Genomic DNA, 26,638 nt, shown 5'->3' with positions numbered 1-26,638 from the left:
CCTGTGGCCATGGAAGTGATTGGAACACCTGAATTCAATTATTTGGATGGGTGAGTGAATACTTTTGGCAATATAGTGTACCTTGGATCTTACCACAGAAAAACAAAAACAAAAATTTTTACATGTTGCTGCACTGTAAAAAATGATTTTGTGCTTTAGTAGATTTAATGAAAATGAAATTGTGGAGATGGGGGCGTGGTCAAGCAACGTTCTGTGGAGAGTGAGGCCGGGAGAGGAAGAGCGGTAAGGATTGACACCTGTGGGAAATTATCTCTAACAGCTGTTTTGTGTTGCAGTGAGAGCTGGAGAGGGATATAAGGGCAGTCCAGACTGCTGGAGGGGAGAAAGAGTGACGCATGAAGCCGTATTGTCTGTGTGTTGAATGTTCTGCTGAAAAGCAGTATTTTGTCTGTCACGCTGAGAAGTGTAAGCACAGCGTAGTTCTAGCGGGAGACTAGCAGCTGTACATCATAGCACCATTAGCTAGGTAACTCCTAGCCAATCACATGTAAGCCAATGCTTTATAAGTCTGCTCACAATCTATCACATTGCTGTTTCAGTGTGCTAATACGGCAACCTCCACCACCCCACCACCACCAGTTGAGTCCCGTCCTGCACGGGGGTAGGCTCCTCGCCCCTGCCTCCTATCTCCGGCAGGATAAGACGGTTCCGAGTACAACTTCTTCGGACCACCAGACGGGGCTTACGCCAAAGAGAGACATTACATTTCTGTTTTATATTCATCAAATAAATGTCATCTTAAAATTCACTCCAGTCTGCAAGTCTTCCTGATAGAAGTAATGTCAATAAAAGACTCCTGCTTCCTCCTTCATAGAGAGAAAGGGAACTTTCACATAAAAGTATAAACTATATTTAATAGAATATGTTCATGATTTTCTAACCAGAATTTGATTTAAAATAAATTAAAAAATCTTTGGAATAAATTGGAATCATTTTTGTTGTTAAATGTATAATCACTTTGTTAAATTAATAACAAATGAAGATATATTTGAGTGAATCCAATTTAATGCAAATAAGCAGTTCTAAATGTAATTCCAAAGGAAGACATTATTAAGTGAATCCATCTTAATCCAATTAAGTCATTTTAAATTTAAAAGCATTTCCTGTACAAACATCTGATGATCAAACAAGTTCAATCCAGTTTTTTCTTGCTTTGGACCTTTGCAACAGACAATGAAAATCTGACTGGGATACTCTTCAATTGATTTTTTTGATAAAGGTAAGGAAGCCTTTTACATTTATATCTTGAAAAGTGTTTTTTTATTTTATTTAATTTTTTATTAAGATGTCTACAAGATTTGAAATTGAAATCAGTGTGTTTTCAATGGTATGAGTTAACAGGTAAAATGGTTTTGTTTGAACTTGAGTGATTTTGTCTAAATTAATATTATTTACTCCATTGCCATTTTCGCCAAACATACTAGTGTTGAAACTATGGTTAATTTTCATAACCCAAAACTAGAGATAGAGATGATCATTTAGAGTGAATAAAGACCTGATGAAGCTATACATAAACTCTCTATGAGACATGCTCTGATATACAGGGTGTGTTGTCGGAGAGAAAGAGGCAGAAGAGAAACACAAGCATCTGTAGAACCAGCCCTGGCCTGGGTTTACTGTCAACTAGTGAAAAGAGCAAAGAAAACTTCCCTAATCCCAGTAAGGAAGAGGGCCATGAAGATCAGGCCCGGTCAGAGCATTATTCTGAACACATTCAGCGAGCATTAGCATGGGGATTATGACTCCACTGCACGCTCCACTGCGCACATCACCAGTCCTGGTGTCACCTCTGGTCACCCAGAAAACCGTATTTGTCAGGGTAGATGTGTTGTGAAAAACCTGATGTTCACAGACAGGTCTGGGGCCTAGTGCACATTTTATGATTGTGTACCATTTTTTCTGTCCATTTATGATTGTTGCTTATCAGATTGTATGATAAGACTAAGTTGAGATCCTTGGTAAAAGCTAATCCACTGTCTTTTATGTCAGACTGTATGATATACATTTTAGCCACAATTTAGGGCACGACTGACTGCATTGACTGGGCATTCTAAGTCACCAGTCTTAAGTTACACTAAGCAAAACAAATTGCAAGAATTGTTTATATTTAAGTGGTTTATTTTCTGCAATAAGTGTTTATATAATTTTTTATATTTTCTGCAACAGTGTGTGTATATATATATATATATATATATATATATAATTATTATTATTATTGTTGTTGTTATTATTTTATTTGCTACATTGCTTTAATATAATCTTGAGAGTCTTGTGCAAAGTTTATAATAATACTAAAATTGGTTAACAACATATCAGACTCTGATGTGGCATAATGTGAAATGTAGTATTTATGGTAAGGTTGACTTAAAACCAACTTGAGTTTTTTTATTATTATTATTATTTATTTATCTTTTTTGACTATGTTTGTCAAGTGAAAGAGAAAATTATATAAGAGAAGGTAGTTTTCTGTCACGATGAAGAGAGAAGGCTCAGGACCCAAACGCAGTGTTAAAATTAAGGGATTTATTAATACAAACACAAACTCCCACAAGGGGGAAACACAATAAACATACCCTAGGGGAAAAGTAAATCCAGGTTGTAGGGATGGGGTAACAGGGGAAACAGGACCGACCGGACCAAACAGAGGGAATCAAAAACAGGACCAACATGAACCGACCAACAAGATGACTAGAAACACACAAGACGAACTGGCACTGGACAGCACACTTGAGGAGACTAAAATAGGGAGAGAAATCAACAGGTTAACAAGACAGGGCAGGTGTGACTAATAAACTAATGATGGGCAAACAAAGAGGCGGGGTATGATGCAAGACAGAGAGACACGCGGCGATACAGAAACAAAACAAAGCCACGTGCTCTCACAAGACAACAAAACACACGAATGGCATGAGCAAACATCGGCAAGACAATAAGGCAATATACGCTCATGCCAATCGACAGACAAGACAAGAGAATGCGTAGCAACGCTAAACAAAGCGATGCCATGCATTCCCACACTAAAACAAAACCTGAGTGTACATCACGAGGCAAATGCCATGCGATGCATGCAACAGGCGACAAAATGAAACAGAACACCTGTGCGAAAGTTCGGCCACACACACACCCGACACCTTAGACCGAAGTGACCGAACCTCAGCACAACATGAACCCAGGCACATAGCACAAAGCGAGTGCAATGCACGTCCGCAGTCACGAGAGACAGAACAGATTATTGAGAGCATCCCGCCAAGGTGACAAGCGCAATCCACTCGAGCCAATACAAGACATGGAACATGAGGGTCCGGATCCCGACACCAAAACCAAAACCGAATCAGTCAGAAGGGTCAGGATCCAGACACCATGCTCTGGACATGAGACATGAGACCGACTAAAGAGCGCACGGCAGGGAAATCCAAACCGAAGCCGTGCGCTCACACAAAGACAGACAGAACATGGAGCATGAGTGTCCGGATCCCGACACAGACCGAAACTGAACCAGACAGGAAGTCAGGATCCAGACAGCTGCTCCGGACATGAAACAAGACAGACCGAAGACAGTACGGCAGGGCAATCAACCGAAACCGTGCGCTCACACAAAGACAGACAACGAAACACAAGACAGACATGGGACGATGATGCCACGGTCCTATCACACAAAAACCCAGATTGACAGAGTGACAGGACCGTGACCGTGACCGTGAGCGTATTAATTTATAAAGTAGTTAATTCACTAACTGGATTATCCCAAAAAAAAATCCAATCTGGTTATTTAATATACTAATATATATAACTATATTGTGATATAAATTGTTATCGTGATATATAATTTCTTATATCCTGATTTAATCATCACAGTACGTGCATCTATATCCCTACGTGCAATCTATTTCTACTTAATTTAACCCATAAAAATTACTTTCGTTGGTGTAGCCTAATTTTGTCAGGTTAATTAAGACAGATTAAATAAAACATTTTATTTAAATAAAACCAGATAATTTAGGAGGGCAATTCTCATGAAACCTGTCAAAAAATGTCCTGGTTATATTTAACTGCAAATACATATTATTTATTTATTTATTTATTTTTTATTTTTTATTTTTATTTTTATTTTTTTTTTATCATATTCTGCATAAACAAAATAAAGCCTACATTAAGAACACAATTTTCACAATATGCATTTCAGGGCACTTAAGCACATTTTACCCCCAATTCTCATTAACCCAATGTATCCGGACATTTTACTCTTACAATTTCCATTGCTGGAAGTCATTATTATTTTAATTTTTTTTTTACTGTATAACAGTAGATCATTTGCTGTTGTATAATTATAATTGTTTTATTAATATCAGCAAAAATGAAAGTCAGTACACCAAAGGAGTTCTACGATGATAATAAATACTAAATAATAATAATACAAATGAAATATAATATAATTTTTCAAGTAGAAATAATGAGAATATAATGAATGGCTCAAAAATGTAGGCTTCATTTTCTATACATAAAAATATAATTTCTTATTTGTTTCATTTGATTTTGGAGTAAAATAGAACCAGAACATTTTCTTGACAAGTTTCATGAGAATCACTCAAGTGTTTCCACATAAAGCAAATTTTTAGGTTACCTGGTATAAAAAAATGTTTTACAGTGCAGACAGACACAAAAAGAGAGCTTTTTGGCCACACAGGCTCTAAGGTAACACCTGCAGACAGGCTGGACAGGTGAGCGATTTGATACCCCGTGACCTGTGATTGCTCATCTGTTCTTCTGCTTATGAGATCATATCAGTTCAGACTCAGTGACTTTTGAACCCCACTAAGACATCTGCTGCAGTGTCTAAATATACAGCAAATAAATGTCTAGACCTATCTGAGGCTACAGCTGTCATGACACACTCTCACATGTCTAATCATACCGAACTGGAAGGAAACAACTGTTGTGCTTTGAACTGAAGATGTAAAGGACTAGAGGCCCTCAATTAGCAAAGCTTTGGAGGACCAGCAGGGAACTATGCTAGTACGTTCTTCATCATTTCAAAAGAACACAGAGAACCTGCATTCCACACCATCATGTTAGCTTGAAAAGTTAAGAAAGAAACACTAAAATATCTCAGCACCAGTGCCATGTGTGTACATATAGTTGTAAGCAGTGGCGGTTCTAGCTTGTATGGCGCCCTGTGCGTAACCCGCTTCAACACGCCCTCAAAGTTGTTGATGGGGGGGTCCATGTGGGTGCCTCGTGCCCCCCCCCCCCTCCCCCCTCCCCCCCTCCCCCTCCCTCCCAAGATGCCGCCCTGGGCAACTGCACATGTGGCCCATGCCTAAATCCGCTACTGGTTGTAAGACGCGGCTGTTTGTTTCTGCAGCCTTATGATAGACTTTAAAGCTTTTCTGGGAAGAATGTCTGAATCACTATGACAAGTGTCAAAGAATGAACATTTCAGAGGTCAGACCGTTCAAAAGAAAATATTGATAATGAATTATAGCCTACCATATATAGGCATAAAGATCCAAAAATATTAAGCTCTTTTGTGCCTTTGAGACTCATATTTGGGAGGTATTTCTTGAATCATTCTTTTATAAGGATCAATTTGTGGCTATACATATGAAATACATTGGTGTGTATTTTAATATTCATGGACTGGCCCCATTCAGGGAGGTCAAAAGAGCAGTATCTAAATGCATCTTTCTTTAATAATAATAAAAAAAAATACAAAGCAAGTTAACGCTGAAACAAGGCAAGACAGGAAACCAGGAAGCGAAACAAAAGGTAAACAAACAGGACTAGAACCGGAGCATGAACTAGACAGAAACATTAACAACTGACAAGGGTAGAACACACATGGATAAGGAGGTAAATGAAACACAGGTGAGAAACAATGGGGAACAGCTGGAGGTGATCAGAGCAGGGAATTATGGGAAGTGTAGTCCAGGGGGAAACAGATGACAGGGCTAAATACAGGGAAAACAACAGAGAAAGTGTGTTACTGTAACCTCTTTTTTTTTAATAAACAAGGGACTAATCAAAATAAATTTTAATGGAATTCAAAATTATGCCACAAATGCTGTTAACAGAGCTTTACTTGTATTGAACCTGGCAACATACTCTGAACTATTATTTATTTTAAGCACCAAAAAGCCAGATATTTTAGCAGTCAGTACATACTGTATCATATATTCTGAGATTATCACACCTTGCGATAACAGGTTGTGGATCAATGGTAAACCCACATATTGAAACTTGTGAGATTCACATTTGCATTCAAACTCTCTCCCACAACAACATAATTATTTACCGTTCATTTCATAACTTACCCTAACCCTAACCGAACCATGGTAGCAGCAAAAGTGCATGTGTAAGAATTTTCACAGAATTAGAGTTGCCATCCAGCTATGACCTCAATAACCATGTCTGTATGACCATTTAACAGGAGTAGGTCAGTTCCAAAATCTACCAACAGACTTGTCAATGGATAGCTTCAGATTTCAAATAATTGTAGTGAATTGTATTATTTATTTTTTACATATTGTTTAAGGGTCATCCAACCAACTCATTCTTCATTATACAAATTTTAGGATAGACCTCACCGAAATTACCGGCCGGTTGAAATGCAATGCACCTCACTGATCTCAGCCTGTATCACCTCGGTCTAATGATGGACTACACTCTTAAAATGGAATACATAGACTATCAATTAATTGCCAACAAAAGCATTCATCAGCCAACTAACAAGGACAATGCATCAATGTGAACTTCTGCAGTTAATCCAGGATTAATTTAAAAGACATTAGTCATTAATCTTACAGTTCTTACAAAATCTTTGTTTAAACACTGACACTTAACACTTATTTATAGTTTAATAATTTTAAAACATGACTTGCACTATACATAATTAAGTAATATTGGCATTGTATTCATGATGTTAGCCAGAGGGTACCTGGCCCCACAGTGAGCCTGGTTTCTCCTGAGGTTATTTTTCTCCATTAACCATGGAGAAGAGTTTTGTGTTTCTTGCCATAGTCGCCTTCAGCTTGCTCACAGGGGTTCTAAATACAATTATTAATTAATTACTTTTTTTAAACACAATTGTATTTTATCAAACTACACAATGATGACTCTAAAACTTTATAGATGTTACAGTTTCATTTTTTGTTAATGCATGATTTTCTATAAAGCTGTTTTGAAACGATGTGTGTTGTGAAAGGCAATATACAAATAAAAATGACTTTGACTAGAATATGATGTACAAGCAGCATGGCTACTTTTATGATACATTTGCGAGGCATTGTCCACTGCCATTGTATTGAAAAGATGGTGCACGATATTCATTAAAACATCTCCTTTATGTTCCACATAATTTGTTCATTCATTGTTCATTTCATTTTTCGGAGGAACTATTCCTTTAAACAAATCTTAACTATTTTTTTTTTTTTTTTTTTTTTTTTGTTGTTGTTGTTGTTGTTGTTGTTGTTGTTTTAGTTTTATTATTATTATTATTTATTTTTATTAGCTCTGCACCCTCCCAATCCAAAGGGTTTACAATATGAGAAACATAAAGTCGAGACTAGTATCTAAACTTTTGTCTGGTAGTTTGTATCTATCAACATTATATGAGCCATCACTGCCGTTACAGTGCAAGAACTGTACGTGTATGTAAATTTTCTACTATTAATTATGGACTATTCAAGTTCTATTGTTTGATAATGAAAATAAGTTTGTACTCACCCTGAAACTTCATCAGCTCCGACAACAGTTTGCATTGAATCTGTTGATACCCAGAGCAGTTCACACCATTGGTCAGTGATCAGTCCAGGAGATCAATACATGTGATTACGAAACAAACAGACGCGTGCTCGGCGAAATAGCTAAAAAAAAAAAAAAAAAAAAAAAAAAAAAAAAGGTGTCAAAAGTTTTATCTGAAATAGCCCCACAGAACTGACTTTCATCTGAATGTTATGTCTGTAGCTATGTTTCCCCCGTTTCTATTGATGTTCACACGCTTTAATGCCACACACTCCTCCTCTCAGTCGGATGGGAGCGGTTTACCGATGACAGACCATCCAGGACGGGACTGAACTGTACTAACTAGCCACTCTCTCACGATCTGTCCCAAACACAGTCCTGTCAGCACATGGATTATTATAGATCAATAACCCAATCTGCTCACATTTTATTGCATGTATGAAACGAAACACTAGTTCGTGCAACATTTAAAGGAGATCCCATATTAATGATTTTATTGCTGGCGGAAACTATGACCTTGGTAAGTTTTTGTAGGGGACACATGGTTTTACTCGTCTCGTCTCTGTATCTTTTTCTCACAGAACAGAACTGGCTGCATTTTCAACACAATTTGACCTCACAGAAAACTGCGACTGTACCGCCATCTCGTGGTAGTATTAAGACATCACAGACATGAGGACCTTGATATTCGCGTCACAAAAAATTTTTGTGTCAATATATTGACAAAATTAAGAAAATTTTTACTTTTTGTAAAGATGAGATGATGAAACATCTTTTTTTATGTGTTTGAGCAAATATACTTTCAGGAAAAAATTGGGATCTGATATATGTATTAATGTTTTTGATATAATGTTTTTATTGTAATAACAAAAACTCATATTCAATATATTGTCCATTTATTTATTATTTTTTGGATACGTTTTCATTTATAAGTGTACATTTTTAGGCAAGAATCCACTCCTCCCACTCTGTTTTGGTGTATCTTATGATACATTTTCAAATAATAAAAAAAAAAATAACAGCATTTTTTTTTTTTTTTTCAATGAATACTGTTGATATATAACCACTTAGTTGTTTCCCTCTGGCCGTTGTATTTTATTTTATGCCTTTTTATTTTATTTTATTTTATTTTATTTTATTTTTTTTTGGCATCATGCAACTGCTGTAAGTATTCAGACTGTTATTGGCATTAATATAAAAAAGCAAAAAAAAAAAATTAGTTAGCTAGCTAGCTTGCTGAGCTGAAGTAGGTACTTTAGGTAACTTTCGTTACAGTAACTGATGTTGTCAGGCACAGTAGCGTAACTACCGGCAGTGCAGGGTGTGCTGCTGTACTAGGGCTCGGGGAGAGATGGAGGCTCCAAAGCAGAGGCTGACTGGCCACCTGGAGAAACGGGACTTTTCCCGGTGGGTTGGCCGCAAAAGGGGCCGCGATATGCCAAAGCGGGCTGTGAAACGGTGTCCTTGTTTATATACTTTTTTTATCAACGCTGAAAATAATTTTGTATGAGATTTTTGTATGAGATTATGACAACCTTGCAATTGTGTGGCTGTGAGTCTGTCATATTGAGACAAAAAACTGAAGTCCCCCCTCCGTTGTACGAGTTGGTATCACCCAGCTAAGGGGCGCTGTCATGTGGTACCTGTAACTTTTCTCAGCACTGGCCAGGATGCATGAACTCACAGTCATTTATTATTACTCGGATTAATGAGGATTTTTTTTAAATGCTTTTATAAATAATGCTGAGGTGGGTTTTCATTCACAGGTATGAATCCTTGCAATTATCAGTTTTTATTAAAAAAAAACTATCCAGAGTAAAATGTCTCCAAATGGATATAAAGCGTTCTTATGGGGCTTTTCCACTGCACGGTACAGCTCAACTCGAATCGACTCTGCTCGCTTTTTGGGGGTTTTCCAATGTGGATAGTACCTGGTACCTGATACTTTTTTTAGTACCACCTCGGTCGAGGTTCCAAGCAAGCTGAGCCGATACTAAATGTGATGTCAAAACACTGCAGATCACTGATTGGTCAGAGAGAATCGTCACTACCAGCGTCACTGGATTTGCGACACGGGACATTAACCCGCTAGTTTTAAAGTTAGCAACAGCGACAGCAATATCATTTGTTCACGCGACTTTCGAATTGTAAAAAGAAATGGCTGCGCGCAAAACCACACCGTGGTCAATAAACGAGGTGCAGACGTTGCTCTCGTTAGTGACGAACAAAACGACGTGAAATGAAAAAGTCTTTCAGGAAGTGTCTCAGCTGTTGGCCGCACACGGCTACCACCGGACCTACCAACAGTGTAGGGAAAAGTTAAAAAAACTTAAAAGTGACTACAGAACCATCAAGGACCACAACATCCGGAATGGTTCAAACAGAAGAAAGTGGAAGTGGTTCGACCAAATGGACGCTATCTATGGCAATAGACTGGCGAGCAATGGGAGGGAAAGTGCACTGGACTGGGCATTGCTGGAGTCCACGATGGAGGATGGTACTTTTTGTTACGTTAACTCTATATTGTGCTTGAAAGTTTCACTTTATTTAGTTGACCAGCTACTGGAAAGCTTGCTTCTAAAACAACCAGGCCAATTTAACTGTTACACTTGTGTAAAATCACCATGCAACAACTGCTTTATGCAGCACAATGAGCTAGTAGCTAACAGCTAGTGGTCATGTTATTGTTTATGGTAAGTAATATTTGTGTCGCGTTTAAGATGATTTCACGGCAGTAGAGGTGGCGCAACTATGACGATCAGCCTATAATCCCACCCACGTTGAGGCGGCACTAAACTGCAGTGGAAAAGTGCCATTAGATTTAAATGCGGATTAATGGAGAATTTGGTTTTGAAGGGTCAAGTGCCCCCTGCTGGAATAAAACTCACAAGACAGTCTGTGGCTGACAACATGCAATTTCGGTCTGTAGGTCTGTTATCCACACAAAACTTTCGTATGAATTTAGAAAACATGAAATATATGGAAACATAAATATATGTGGAGTCATTGAAGATGTAGATGTGTCCATAGTTTCATGGTGAGGAAAGCAGACAGGCATTTCAGATGAGCAGGTAAGAATTGTAATTTTCTGAAAGGGTACATTTGTTTTCTGAAACATTAACCCTGATGCTTTTTCTGAATGTTTGATATGATACAGTGTATAAATATTTAATAGTATGTTTTACTATTAACCGCGATTAAAAATATCACGGTCAATTTAACCGTAAGAATTTAGAATCCACGTTTAAAAAAGGTATTTAAATTTTTACAAATAAAATTGTTTTAATTTTTAAACATTTTAAAAAGCTTTATTTACACATGGCAAAAATATTATATATAATGTATGAATATCTAATATAAAAGAGTTATTCATAAGATTTTGCAAGCCTAAATGGGGAAACGGTTGTAAGCCTAAATGGTTACGGACAGTGGACACATGGTGTTTTAATGTCCAGGTGTCACAAACTGAACGTGAACTTTCAATTCACGTGAAACTGAAGCTTAAACACGAATTCCAAAATATAACACAGGAATTTGATCTACCAGATTCATATCCATCAAACAAAGTGCTTTAAATTGGCTGTTTGGCAGCATTTAAATGACTGACTGAAGTTTGATGTAAAACAAGCACACAGTTCTAGAAAGGCACACATCATACAAATGGGACAGGATGCTCCACTAGTCATCCAACAACAAACTAGTACGTTTAATATTTTTAGCTGTGTTGATTTTAAAATGATGAATTAAAGACAGGGTTGAGGAGTAACAGAATACATGTAACGGGATTACGTATTTAAAATACAAAATATAAGTAACTGTATTCCACTACAGTTACAATTTAAATAATTGGTAATTAGAATACAGTTACATTCAAAAAGTATTTTGATTATCACTCCTCATATCCACCTTTTTCCTGACTTTTCCATGGGTGGCGCCATTACGGCGAGAGACTTCCTCTTGGATGCTCCACACTTCCGCTTAGTTGTTGTTATCAGCTAGACTAACGTTAGTGGTGATGGCGAGCAGCTAAGGGTCTGGATGAATATGTGCTGTTATAGGGTGTTATAACAACTACAGGTGGCTTATACTGTAACTACTGTAAAATGAATGTCACAACAATAAGCCCCCACAAAAGCTGCCAATGCTGAAACATTTCGAGTCCAACCAGATGTAATACAATTGCGATCGAAATTATTCGACAAGACAATAAGGATTTATAAAGGTACGTTTTTCTGATGACCCAGAATTTTTAAACTTTAAATCTATATCAGTTGAGTGACACATTCAAAGTCATAGTGTGAATATATAACCTAATATTTGTAAATAGCAGGATTTTTTTCAAAATACAGCCATGTCATAATTGTTCAACCCCTATTGCATGTAGCTGTTTCTTAAATATGTAAGGCTACACAATTGTTTTAAAACAAAATTAAGTCATCATCTGCAATGGCACTTATTTAAAGTTTTAAAATTTAAGTTTAGCGTTGTAAGCAAAAATGTATTTCTATGCAAAAAATGCAATTAAAAATAAGATGTCTCAAAAGCTAATAGAGGAGATTATTTCATTACACAAAGAAAGATCGTGGCTAAAAGTACATTTCCAAGGCACTTCAATTTCCAATAGACAAAGTTGGCAGCACCATTCATACATTTTTTAAATATGGTACAACAGCAACCTTCTTGGGGTGTGGAAGAAAGCAGAACATCACCAAGGGAAATGTTGACTTGAATATTCAAGGAGTAATAGGTCCTGGAAGAAGGTTTTATAGACGTATGACACTAAACTGAAAATGAGTTTTAGACCCATGGGTCAGCAGTACGTCTGGAGTAAGATGACAAGGTGATGACAAGAACGACACCATCCCCACAGTCAAGCATGGAGGTGGGTCAGTCCTGTTATGGGGGTGTTTTGCGGCTGCAGGAAACAGCTATCCTGACTATGTGACTGACACCATGGATTCTTTCAGGTATCAGGCCATTTTGGCATGAAAAATGTGATGCCTTCAGTGTGTAAATTGAAGCTCGTGATCACTGGACTTTCCAGCAAGACAATAACACCAAGGATACATCCAAGTTGTCCAAAATCTGGTTCAGGGATAGGTAGTGGAATGTCCTTAAATGGCCCTTTCAGTCCATCATTAAAATCCCATTGCAAACCTTTGTTGGGATTTCAAGGAAGCAGTGGCAGCACAGAAACCAAAGAATGTCAATGAGCTGGAAGCTTTTGCTCATGAGAAATGTGTAAAAAATCTAATAGAGAGGTGTCTGAAGCCTGAGAACACTTACCTGAAACATTTATTTGCTGTTATTAAGGATAAAGGATGCTCCACAAATGACTGATTTGGGGGGGGGGTGAATATTTTTGACATGACATTTGTGGAGAGAATTAGTTATTTTTTATTTTAAAAATTGGGTAAATTGAACACTTTGTTCTAAAAATCACTCAAATGTGGCAACTCAAACACTGAAGTGGTGGTGGTGTAGTGGGCTAAAGCACATAACTGGTAATCAGAAGATTTCTGGTTCAATCCCCACAGCCACCACCACTGTGTCCTTGTGCAAGGCACTTAACTCCAGGTTGCTCCAGGGGGATTGTCCCTGTAATAACATAAAAGCATCTGCCACTGTGTGTGTGTGTGTGTGTGTGTGTGTGTGTGTGTGTGTGTGTGTGTGTGTGTGTGTGCGCGCGCTGTATGTCAGTGTCTCTGTTGTGATGGGGGCGTGGTCAGAATGAGCTTTATTGCCAAGTATGCTTACACATACAAGGAATTTGTCTTGGTGACAGGAGCTTCCAGTACACAACAATACATAAACAGCAACAAGACTTATAAAAAATAATTAAAATTTTATAAAAAATAGATAAATATTGAAAAGAAAAAAGTATATATATAGAATACACAATAGACTATATATATATATATATATATATATATATATATATATATATATGCAGTATATACACATACATACATACATATACATTCACACACACACACACACACACATATATATATATATATATATATATATATACAGGTGCATCTCAATAAATTAGAATGTCGTGGAAAAGTCCAGTGTTAAGTTTCCACAGTCTGTGATGATTTGGGGTGCAATGTCATCTGCTGGTGTTGGTCCATTGTGTTTTTTGAAAAACCAAAGTCACTGCACCTGTTTACCAAGAAATTTTGGAGCACTTCATGCTTCCTTCTGCTGACCAGCTTTTTAAAGATGCTGATTTCATTTTCCAGCAGGATTTGGCACCTGCCCACACTGCCAAAAGCACCAAAAGTTGGTTAAATGACCATGGTGTTGGTGTGCTTGACTGGCCAGCAAACTCACCAGACCTGAACCCCATAGAGAATCTATGGGGTATTGTCAAGAGGAAAATGAGAAACAAGAGACCAAAAAATGCAGATGAGCTGAAGGCCACTGTCAAAGAAACCTGGGCTTCCATACCACCTCAGCAGTGCCACAAACTGATCACCTCCATGCCACGCCGAATTGAGGCAGTAATTAAAGCAAAAGGAGCCCCTACCAAGTATTGAGTACATATACAGTAAATGAACATACTTTCCAGAAGGCCAACAATTCACTAAAAATGATTTTTTTATTGGTCTTATGATGTATTCTAATTTGTTGAGATAGTGAATTGGTGGGTTTTTGTTAAATGTGAGCCAAAATCATCAAAATTAAAAGAACCAAAGACTTAAACTACTTCAGTCTGTGTGCACTGAATTTATTTAATACATGAGTTTCACAATTTGAGTTGAATTACTGAAATAAATGAACTTTTCCACGACATTCTAATTTATTGAGATGCACCTGTATATATATATATATATATATATATACACACATACATATACACATATGAATACATATACATACATGCATACACACATACATACACATACGTAGTGCAAATCTAAATACAAATCGTTTATGTACAGTGGCAAATCGGTTATGTACAGTGTGTCATGTGTCTGTCTGCAGGAGAGAGGGTGTGGTGTAGCTCAACAAGCTGGTTGACATAATTTCTAACAGCTGTTTCTCATTACAGTGATAGTGGAGAGACTCCTTAAAACATATGAGCAGGCCAGAAAGAGAACTAGACATATGCAGAAGCAGTAAAAATGGTTGATGCAAAGAATAAAGAGAAAGGAAAAGAGAGAGACGTGCAAATGGAGGGGAGGAATGAGTTAAATTCAGAGATGGAGGGTAGGACCACAGAGTATACGATGATTGTGAATAAAGTACATTTCTTGCTGTTCATAGCTGAAGTAATTAATTGTACTGCGCAAACAGACAAGAAGACAATTAAGATTCAAATTATAGTCAGGGCAGCAGAGAGATTCTTAGGAGTAAATGGTATATCATAGGTAATGATTAGGGATGAGCTGGTGACTGAGACACAGTCAAGTCAGGAAGCTTGGTTTGGATAGAAGTGATGATTTTAATATTACAGTGGAATGCGAGAAGTCTTGTGGCTAATGGATTAGAGTTTAAAAGCATTATTAATGAGATGGAAATTAAGCCTGATCTGATATGTGTACAAGAGACGTGGCTTAAACCCAAATTTGATTTTGTTATAAAAGGTTATGTGAGTGAGAGAAGAGATTGTGGGTAGGTAATGGTGGAGGGTGTATTACTCTGATCAAAGAAGGTCTACATTATAGAACATTAGGTAAAGGTATAACAAAAGAGTATGTGGTAGTGGAGGTGTGGGTGAGTGGAATAAACTATGTAATAATACACTTTTATAATCCTTGTAAGAAATTAATGTTGAATGAGTTAGAACAAATAGAGGGCCAAAAAGGAGATAGGGTGATTTGGTTCAGGGACTTCAATGCACAGAGTACGTTATGGGGAGGTTTAGTGACAGATGGTAATGGACTGGTGGAAGATCTGATGGAAATTAGGAACTTGGTGTGTTTGAATGATGGGGGTTATACAACGGTAAATGTGGATACAGGAAAATAATCTGTATTAGATTTAACATTGATATCTGACTCAATTGCAGGGAGTACTGAATGAGAAATAATGCGACAAGACACTATAGGAAGTGATCACTATCCAATATTAACATCAGTAAGAGTAAATACAGGAAGAAGTGATGTGAATCAAGGAAATATGGGTAAATGGAGGTATGATAAAGGGAGTTGGGAAGAATTTATGAGTTTGTGTGAAGAAGGATTAAAGAACATTATAATAGAAACAGATAGATCGGTAGAGATGATCTGCAGAGAAATAGTACAAACAATTCAAATAGCAGCAAATAAGTATATACCAAAAAGGAAAGGGGGTAGAAATATTAAGATAGTTCCCTGGTGGAATGAAGAGTGTGCATGTGCTATAAGAAGGAAAAGGAAAGCATTTAGGAGAGTCAGGAAATCACATAATTTTCAAGATTTGATAGAGTATAAACAAGCACAAGCAGTAGTTAGAAGGACAGTATGGAAAGCCAAGAAGGTGTATTGGATGTCATATTGTAGCGAAATTCGGAAGAATACATCAGTAGAGGAGGTGTGGGGCATGATTAAGAAAATGAAGGGAATTCAAAAGAATAATGGATATCCAGTTTTAAGCATGAATGGAGAAACAGCTTTGGAGGATGGAGAGAAAGTGGAAATGTTTCTAAAGGCGTTTATTAAAGTAAATAGTTCAGAAAATTTGACTGAGCAGAGCAAGAAAATAAGAGAGGATGTGCTGAAAGAGTATCCAGATTTAATGGGGAAAAAAGAGACCGTTAATCATCTGTTGGATGTCCCATTCTCTATGAGTGAATTAAAGAGGGCAGTGAGAAGAATGAAACAATCTACTCCAGGTTTGGATGGAGTTAGTTATTGTATGATAAAGTAATTTAGTGAAGTTTCAATAAAGGCGATTTTAGCATTTTATAATAGAATATGGATAGAAGGTATTCTTCCTCAAAGTTGGAAGGAAGCATTAATTATACCCATTAAAAAGCCAGGGAAAGATCCAAGTAATCCTTTAAATTATCGTCCAATAGCTTTAACCTTTCATTTATGCAAGGTAATGGAGAGAATGATAACTGATAGATTGACATATCATTTGGAAAAAGGGAGCTCTCCTTATCAAAGTGGGTTTAAGTGTGGAAGAGGGACTTTGGATCCAATAGTATCTTTAGAAGCTGATATAAGGAAGTCATTTATAAATAAGGAAAGTGTCATCGCTCTCTTCTTCGATATAGAAAAGGCATATGATATGTTGTGGAAGGAGGGATTATTAATAAAGCTAGGAAAGATTAATATAAAAGGAAGAATGTATAACTGGGTTATAAAAGAGTTTTTAATCGGGAGAAGAATTAGGGTGAAGGTTGGCGGAGCTATATCCTCTAGTGGTGTGATTGATAATGGAACACCCCAGGGCAGTGTAATAAGTCCACTTTTATTTAACATCATGATTAATGATGTTTTCTCAAGGATACATACAAGTATGGGGAAATCATTGTTTGCTGATGATGGGGCTCTCTGGTTTAAAGGAAAAAATATAGAATATAATATAAAGAAAATGCAATGTGCGTTAAATTAAGTAGAAAAGTGGTCAGGGGAAAATGGATTCAAGTTTTCAGTGGAAAAGACAAAAATACTTTTTACAAATATGAAGAAGAAGGTGGATGTTAAATTAAAATTATATAAACAAGAACTGGAACATGTAAATATAATAAGATTTCTAGGAATATGGTTTGATAGCAGATTAACCTGGAGAGAGCATATATAAAAGATGGTGGGAATATGTAAGCAAGTAATGAATGTAATGAGAATTCAGTCTCAAGCCCTAAGAATTTGTTGCAGAGCATATTTGACTTTTCCAGTTTCAGCTCTTCAAGTAGAGATGAGTGAAATGCCTTTGCAGATAAGAAGACAACAATTAATGGCGTGTTATTGGGTAAATCTAAGAGGTCAGAGTGTGAATCACCCTACAAAAAAGGTATTGATGCCTAGTTGGGAATATGAGAAGAAAGAGTGCAATAGTTTTGTTGGAGTGTGGGGAAATTAGTAAAAGGTATGAGACTGGAAGAATTTAGATATGCTCCAATAATTCCTTTATCTCCAGTGCCATTGTGGGTTATGTCACAATCAGAAGTTGATCTAAATTTATTAGAAAGAAGGCAAAAGGAAGGTCCATATGAAGCTGAGGTATATGATGTAAGGGAGTATGTGGGGTCAAGATATGAGGATTATATGCACATTTACACAGATGCTTCAAAAGATCCAAAAACAGGTCATGTGGGTGCTGCATTCATAATTCCAAAGTTAAAAGTGTATAAGAATAACAGGATTTCAGATTACCTATCAGTGTATACTGGAGAGATGTTTGCAATAATTATGGCAATAAAGTGGATTAGTGAAGTTAAAATATCTAAGGCAATAATATGCTTAGATTCTAGTTCAGCTCTTATAAGTCTGAATGAGCAGAAGTCAGAAACAAGACATGATAATAGAGATTATTCAAGAATTATTCAAGTGTAGGCCTGTGTTGATATTGAGTTTTTTATTTTTTTTTTCTACTGAGTGTGGTGAAGTTTGTTTATTTTGATAGTGTTATTGGACTGAGTAAAAGCACAAAAATAGTGCACACGCTGTGCACAGAGGCAAAGGAAATAAAAGCCTACCTGAAGCGTGTCACTGCTCCTCATCTCCTCAAATTCCGGGTTTCAGCAACAGTGTGACATGTCAGAGTTCGTGTGTGGAAATGAGGAGACTATACTGACACTGACACGCTTCAGATAGGCTTTTATTTCCTTTGCCTCTGTGTACATCGTATGCACTCTTTCTGTGCTTTTACGCAGTCCAATAACAATCTCAAATAAACAAACGTCTTCTCAACACTCAGTAGAATAAACACTCAATATCAACAGACGCCAACGCTGTACACTCCACTGGTTCTCGCTCTCCCTTCTCTGGCGTGCTCAGATGTTTTAAGGAGCCTCTCCGCTATCAGTGTAATGGTTAAGTCAACCAGCTTGATGAGCCACACCACTCCCTCTCTCCTGCAGACAGACACACGACCACGCCCCCATCCCCACAGTCTCTCTCTTTCACACACATACACACACGTATGGCGTCATTTTTATATCACTAGAGCTTGAATTTGAATTCATGATCTTGAAAAAAGGCTGGGTGTAATTTGATGTCATCAAAAATATTAGCTGTTAATTTTAAATATTTGAAAATATTTTGTGTGAATTCACCTAAAAAAAAAAAATCATGTTGTGAAATTCAAGTTTTTATTATTCAAGTGGTGGATTTTAGGTCGTGAAATTCAGGTCTCAATATTCAGGTTGTTGAATACGGATTGAAAAATTAATGCGGCAAAATTCGAGGATGACATCTGGGAATGCAAGGAAGAGCAGTCGATGTAATCCATCTCTACCTCTTGGACAATCGCAAAGCGATGGAAACAGCTCAAAAGTCATTTTAAGTGAATTAATGAATATATACAGTATATTATACATATATAGCAGTAAATATATATAGCCTAAATTTTTAATAATGTGCAAAACGTCTTTTCTTTGCTCCTTGACAATTCACATTGAACGAATCTGCTGAAAAGGCCATTCAAATTATTCACATGCAGGCATACATGCCCAGATACCCAGTTGATCCGTAACACCGGCCAATCTCAGCGGTACATCACCGTAAACATCTCTCATTCAGAAGTTTCAAATGTTTTTGTGTTGTTCTGTGGTCTGATTAATTACAAAACGTCTATGATGATCACGTCCGTATGAATGTAAGAGCTGCTTTTAACTCATGAAGAACACACGAAAAGCGAAAGCAACCGAGGCAGTGTTTATGACTAATGTTTACATTGTAGTCTGGCGGTGTGAATAAAGTCTGTGCTCCATAATCTTATGTGTTGTTTATTTACCAACATTAGTATATACACGTAACATATATACTGAATATTGACATTATAGTGCTTTTATTATTATAATTATAATGTGTTACAATCATGACATGCCATAGTCTGAGTGTTATGACTATACACGAATGAACATGTATACTGTATTTGATACACAGATAACTGAAATGTCTAAAAAAGTAGAAACATATATTATATCTCTGTTCTCCCCCTTTATCGCTGCTTGACTTGGGTGAAATGAAGCCGTGTCACCTGAAAGATAAAACTTTAATTAAAGAAAAATAAAATGTTGGCTCTGGGTAAACAACCGTATCACTTTTTCAAGATTTATTAATAGAAACAAAACTTTTGCTGGCTTTTGTCGCATCCCGCGCAGCACACTGTCTGAAAGTAAATGGAATTTTGGTAACAAGGCAGTGTGATCATACAGTCACATGTAACAGGTCAATATGCTCATGCAATACCGTGAATTATTTTATTTATTTTGGTATATGCACGAATTGAGTGTATAGGAAATTAATATAATAATTCCTGATTAATAATAGCTACAGGAAATGACAAAGAATACTTTATAGGCCTCTGTATTGTTATTAATATGTTTTGTGTGTGTGTGTTAATACTTAAAAGAAAATGTGAGGAAGAAAAAGACTGACATTTAAGGTGAAATGACTCATGTAATGATCACTTTTGATCTTTCACGCATGCATTACATGCAAAACAAAAGAAACTAAACTCAGCAAAAAAGAAACGTCCCTTTTTCAGGACACTGTATTTTAAAGATAATTTTGTAAAAATCCAAATAACTTCACAGATCTTTATTGTAAATGGTTTAAACAATGTTTTCCACGCTTGTTCAATGAACCATAAACAATTAATGAACATGCACCTGTGGTCGTTAAGACACTCACAGCTTACAGACAGTAGGCAATTAAGGTCACAGTTATAAAAATTTAGGACACTAAATAGACCTTTCTACTGACTGAAAAACACCAAAAGAAAGATGCCCAGGGTCCCTGCTCATCTGCGTGAACGTGCCTTAGTATTCATGCTGCATGGAGGCATGAGGACTGCAAATGTGGCCAGGGCAATAAATTGCAATGTCCCTACTGTGAAACTCCTAAGACAGCGCTACAGGGAGACAGCAAGGACAGCTGATCATCCTTGCAGTGGCAGACCACGTGTAGCAACACCTGCACAGGATCAGTACATCTGAATATAACACCTGCAGGACAGGTACAGGATGGCAACAACAACTGCCCGAGTTACACCAGGAACGCACAATCAGTGCTCAGACTGTCCGCAATAGGCTGAGAGAGGCTGGACTGAGGGCTTGTAGGCCTGTTGTAAGGCAGGTCCTTACCAGACATCACCGGCAACAACGTCTCCTATGGGCACAAACCCACCTTCGCTGGACCAGACAGGACTGGCAAAAAGTGCTCTTCACTGACGAGTCGCAGTTTGTCTCACTAGGGGTGATGGTCGGACTCACGTTTATCGTCGAAGGAATGAGCGTTACACCGAGGCCTGTACTCTGGAGCGGGATCGATTTGGAGGTGGAGGGTCCGTCTTGGTCTGGGGCAGTGTGTCACAGCATCATCAGACTGAGCTTGTTGTCATTGCAGGCAATCTCAGTGCTGTGCGTTACAGGGAAGACATCCTCCTCCCTCATGTGGTACCCTTCCTGCAGGCTCATCCTGACATGAGCCTCCAGCATGACAAGGCCACCAGCCATATTGCTCGTTCTGTGCATGATTTCCTGCAAGACAGGAATGTCAGTGCTCTGCCATGGCCAGCGAAGAGCCCGGATCTCAATCCCATCGAGCACGTCTGGGACCTGTTGGATCGGAGGGTGAGGGTGAGGGCTAGGGCCATTCCCCCCAGAAATGTCCGGGAACTTGCAAGTGCCTTGGTGGAAGAGTGGGGTAACATCTCACAGCAAGAACTGGCAAATTTGGAGCAGTCCATGAGGAGGAGATGCACTGCAGCACTTAATGCAGCTGGACAAATCAGATACTGACTGTTACTTTTTATTTTGACCCTCAACCCCCAGGGGGACACATTATTCCATTTCTGTTAGTCACATGTCTGTGAGTTTATAAAGGAATACTGCTGTCTAATTTTAGTAAGGGGTACAATGCAAATGCACATATTACAGAACACTTCTCTAAAGTATATAGATGGAGCCCAGATTTGTATTATCATGAAGGTAATGTGGTCTGCCTGAAAATAAACAAAATAAATAAGAAAGACAATCATCTGTAGTCTACAAATATACATATAAAGGTTAGACTATCCAGAATTTTGATAAAAAAAAAATATTAAAAAGAGAGTTGGCATGCTAACTCAAGCAATCCGGATTGATATAAACAATTAGGAACAGAATGCGTGTTGTACATTCAGAGTTCACTATATTTTCATTCAACACTAATACAAATGTGCAAGAGAAAGTGAAATATAAAATAAATATTATCAAACAGCCAAGACATGCAACACACTTACAAAATGGGTAAAGGCGGCTGTTGATTCAGTCAGCCATAGGTCTGTATTATTTCACTTATTTACAGTAACAACAAGAGGTAGATATCAACCCGATTCATATTACCTTGGATGTAGGCTAATAATGATTAAACACACACTGTTATTCTCTGAAGGCAGAGAGTGTATATATATATATATATATATATATATATATATATATATATATATATATATATATATATATATATAATCTTTATCTTTTTAGATTTATTATTTAATACTTCTCGACTACAATTTTGTTTTTTCAGACTTGCAGTTAAAATGAGGTAGTTTGATTATTCGTTTCCACTGGTAAATGTCATTTGCCCATATGATTATGAAATTAGGTTCTTGATTAAACTTGCTTTTAGGTGAAGGATCCAATTTAATGATTAAGTTGATCTTTTCTTCAAAACACATTAATGAAACATAAGTATCCCTAAAGTATACATTTTTGTTTTTTCACAATGTTGTTGTCACAGTTGTTTAAAATGACTTTTGAGCTGTTTCCATCGCTTTGCGATTGTCCAAAAGAGAGATGGATTACATCGTTTGCTCTTCCTTGCATTCCTGAATGTCATCCTCAGATTTTGCCACCTGAATTTTTCAACCTGTATTCAACAACCTGAATACTGAGACCTGAATTTCACGACCTGATATCCACCACTTGAATAATAAAAACTTGAATTTCACAACCTGAATTTTTTGGAGGCGAATTCACACAAAATATTTTCAAATATTTAAAACTAACAGCAAACATTTTCGATAACATCAAATACACCCAGTCTTTTTCAAGATCATGAATTCGGAGGCTTTTTCAAATTCAAGTTCTGGTGATATAAAAAATGACGCAATACACATGCAGGGCACGTGCAGCGAGTGCTAGAGTCCAGGGTTGGGTTGCACCAGCTTTGCATAAGGTCTCACTTAAGTTGGGACGTAAAGTTCACACTAAGGGCTTAGTAACTACTAGTTAGTTTGTAACTAAGTTAGTGTTTAATTTGGTTGCACCACCTGTTCTTAAAGCAAGACTTAACTAGTAGGTCGTAAGCTCTCAGTAAAGTTATGCCTAGTCGCATAATATGACATTTACCTTATTTGATCCTATTAGCAGCCTTCAAATTTGTGGACTGAAGTGTTAAAAAGTCGTGAACTTAAATTTGATCTTGTTACGGTTGATGTTCAAACCTTGTTTGCTCATGTACCTGTCAGCTGTAGTAAATTGTATCCCCATTAAAATATGATAAATAATAAAAGTAGATTTGATAAATAGTATATTTGTCCTGTGTAAATAATAATATATAGGAACTGTATCTAAAATAAATAAGGGGTGATAAATAAATACTAATACAACAGGCTGGAAAAATAGACATCTATTCATTTTAATGTCCTTTAAATATTTTGAATGTTTTGAAACTTGACACCGGGCGACACACCCTGAAAACGGCACCTTTATAATGGTTTCATGCTGAAGAGCTGCTTAAAAGTAAAACATTTTCTCTCTTGTAAATGTAAACGAGTTTAAATCTCAACATCATACTGTATGTCGAAAGGATTGAAGTCTGTCACGCAAAACATGAGCTCATTGATGTCCTAAAATATTAGTCTGCTTTTTTATTCCATCCGTTACTCCTGGTCGGAGGCTTCCATAAATATTTAGTTCATACGTAGGGTTGTGTTCTACCTAAGTTTAATGGTGCAACGCTCAAATATTTAGTAGTGCGTAAATTATGACTTAGTGCCCATTTACGCCACAACTAGGTTAAGTTGTAACTTACGCAACCAGCCCCAGTAGCTTTACCATGCAAATGTGTATGTGATTGTGTTTTCATCTATTCGGGATTGCCGTCGAAACCTAATGTCCATACGCAGACATTAGTGAGAAAGTGATTTACGTTAAGGAAACACAGACTGCTCTGCCGTTTTTGACTGTTGTTAGTGATATTATAGTGCTTGGTAATGGTTGGATATAAGGTTAGCTAATCAATTAGGGAAGTAACCAACATGATGAAATATGGTTACAACACAGAAAGTGATGTTAATTCTGATCATTCTGATTAAAACTAGCTGCATGTTCCAGTAAAAGGGGTTCAACAATGTTATAGGTTCCCGTTTTTAGTTCCCCTTAAAATATTCCATTAGCAGTGACTGTTCTCTGCTCTCTTTTTGAGCTACCCTTCATATTTAACCCAAAAATTGCTATCACAATGCCCCCCCTTCGATCATTATTACACAATTGTCAATTTATTGATTACTTAACCTTAAACAGTTTCCTCTCTTACCCCTCCAGACATTATCTCATACACTTCATCATACACAACATCCTTCTCTCTCTTATCAATCCAACTGTCAAAATCATTCTGTTGCCTCATAGCTATAGGATCTAACTGAACATACTGTCCCTCTCTACTCTTCATGGTTTCATTAATCATTTTCCCCACACATATACAAACACATTTTGCAGCACGCATGATTACAATTCCTGCAATAAAGAAGGTTAGTAATACTGGCATCAAATACTTAAATATCGGTCAAAGTACATTACCAAACATTTCATGAAAGAACTTTGTTAACCATTCCCATGAATCATTTGGTTTCTTAACCTGTTCATCCTGCCATAAGTCATCTCACACCTTTTTCATCTTCTCCAACACCTTATGTTGCTTCCTTCTGCATCGTATGCTGGAACGAACGTGCAAAATTATTTTCCAATTTTTTTACACACACACCTTCAGCTAAAATTCCATCTAATACCATTCGGTTTTCAAGAGTCATTTGTCGGAGGTAACCCATTTCCGTTTTCAGAAAGGTTTTGGCCAATTGAGTGTGGTTCGCAAAACAATACAGTTTGTAATGTATTTTGTTAACTCAGTTCATTGAATTGGTAACCGCATTATGGATCAGGAAAGCCTTCCAAAATTGGGACGATTGATCAATCATGCTATGTTCCAATGGGATGTCGGCTATATCATGTCTCCTCCAAGTATCATCTTTCTGTTGTTCTAAAGCACGTTTCTTTCACACTGTCTCCATATACACCACTCTAATACTTGCTCTAAATTTGACTAAAGCACAAGCACCTTTCCAAGATTCTGATAACACCGGGTATGTCTGTCCGCACAACCAATAATAATTGATTAATTGATTCACCCCGCTAGCCAGATGGTCTCCCATTTCAATGGTTGGTTCACAAGTTATATTATGGATATTCTGACAACCCCAAAGGGTTCCCAGGAATTCTATCCCCTCGGGCATATGATAAAAGGTTTGGAATTTCTCCCCGAGCGAGGCCAAACTTTCTTTTCCCCTGGAGTCTCTAGACTGATGCCTGGTCTAGTCGTTATGGTTACATTTGGGCATCTCATTACTCCTTTTGAAATGATTCGCCATCAACATTTCGATCCTGGCGCGGGTATATAACTTACTGGGCATCGCCGTTCATAATCGTCTACCAGTTCAGGGTGTAACATATGCTGTTGAGAAGTACATGTGTGCACATACGTAACAATTTTTGTGTGGAGCATGGTTCTTAGCGGTGTAATTTTCATACTTAAAAAACAAATTTAGCTTATGAATTTGGTCACGATGAACAATCACTTCTCTTTTACTCTAAATGAGAATAACAGTTGGATCTAATAAAGGCAACACAATTATCGATAGCAATTCACAAATGAATAAAATTTTCCAATGGAGAACTTGAACCATCTTCTGACCCACATCCATTCACATGTATGCTGGTGATCTTGACGACCCCACAGACCCCGCAGACATTCCATCTTTGCCAGGTACCATTCTGTACCGGCGGCTTATAGTCTTTGAATTTTATTGAGTCTGATGGGGCTTGCAATGACACGTGAATCCAGGTGTCACATTCAGTGATCTTTATTGTGGTATTTGTGGTCAGGATGATTTCATATGGACCAACCACCTTGGACAGTGCCACACCTTGCTTCAGAGGTCCATCACCTTGAATCACTGCCCTGGTTCACACAAATGTAGTGACTCAGCACCTTGGACTGGTGATGCAGTTTTAACCTGTGAAGGAATAGCTTTGATCGTTCTCGTTAAAGACAACATACTTAATCATTTTCCATCTGGTCCTTCGGCTCTGCAAAACTCTCCTGGGGAGGAGATTGGATTCCCCCTCACATCAGCAACCTGTGAAAAATGTATGTGTCCAAGATCCCTTTTGAGCTCACATGGCCATTATTTTACACAGTTTAGTTTTTACAGTCACACTTTGAGAGTGGTAGGCAAAGTGAGTTTTCAAATATATTCTCAATCTGTTTGCCAATTCAGTACTCACTTTATTTACAAAGTGAGTGCCATTGTCATAAGACAATTTTTAAGCACTCCCCATTTTGGAATGACTTGTCTGATCAGGGCCTTCGCCACTGTTGTAGCATCAGCCTTTTTACATTGGAAATACTCAGCCCACTTATGAAATATCTCAACAAAATCATAAGACGAT

At 37.3% G+C, this 26,638-nt stretch overlaps 1 protein-coding gene across 1 annotated transcript in view; it reads right to left on the bottom strand.

Moving 5' to 3' along the window:
- arhgef3 (Rho guanine nucleotide exchange factor (GEF) 3) overlaps window positions 1-24,912 on the bottom strand; it is a 223,559-nt gene extending 198,647 nt beyond the window's left edge. Inside the window, exons 1-2 of the mRNA XM_051694813.1 lie at window positions 24,801-24,912; window positions 7,744-7,883 (exon numbers count right to left, since the gene is read on the bottom strand). Of these exons, the coding sequence (XP_051550773.1) occupies window positions 7,744-7,778 (35 nt within the window). The 5' untranslated portion in view covers window positions 7,779-7,883; window positions 24,801-24,912. The remainder of the gene's footprint in view (window positions 1-7,743; window positions 7,884-24,800) is intronic.
- Between the last annotated feature and the right edge of the window lie 1,726 nt (window positions 24,913-26,638).

Source organism: Myxocyprinus asiaticus, chromosome 50 (genome assembly GCF_019703515.2).
Source record: "Myxocyprinus asiaticus isolate MX2 ecotype Aquarium Trade chromosome 50, UBuf_Myxa_2, whole genome shotgun sequence".
In the NCBI taxonomy this organism is placed as follows: Eukaryota; Metazoa; Chordata; class Actinopteri; order Cypriniformes; family Catostomidae; genus Myxocyprinus; species Myxocyprinus asiaticus.
This window is presented reverse-complemented; position numbering and strand designations above follow the sequence as displayed.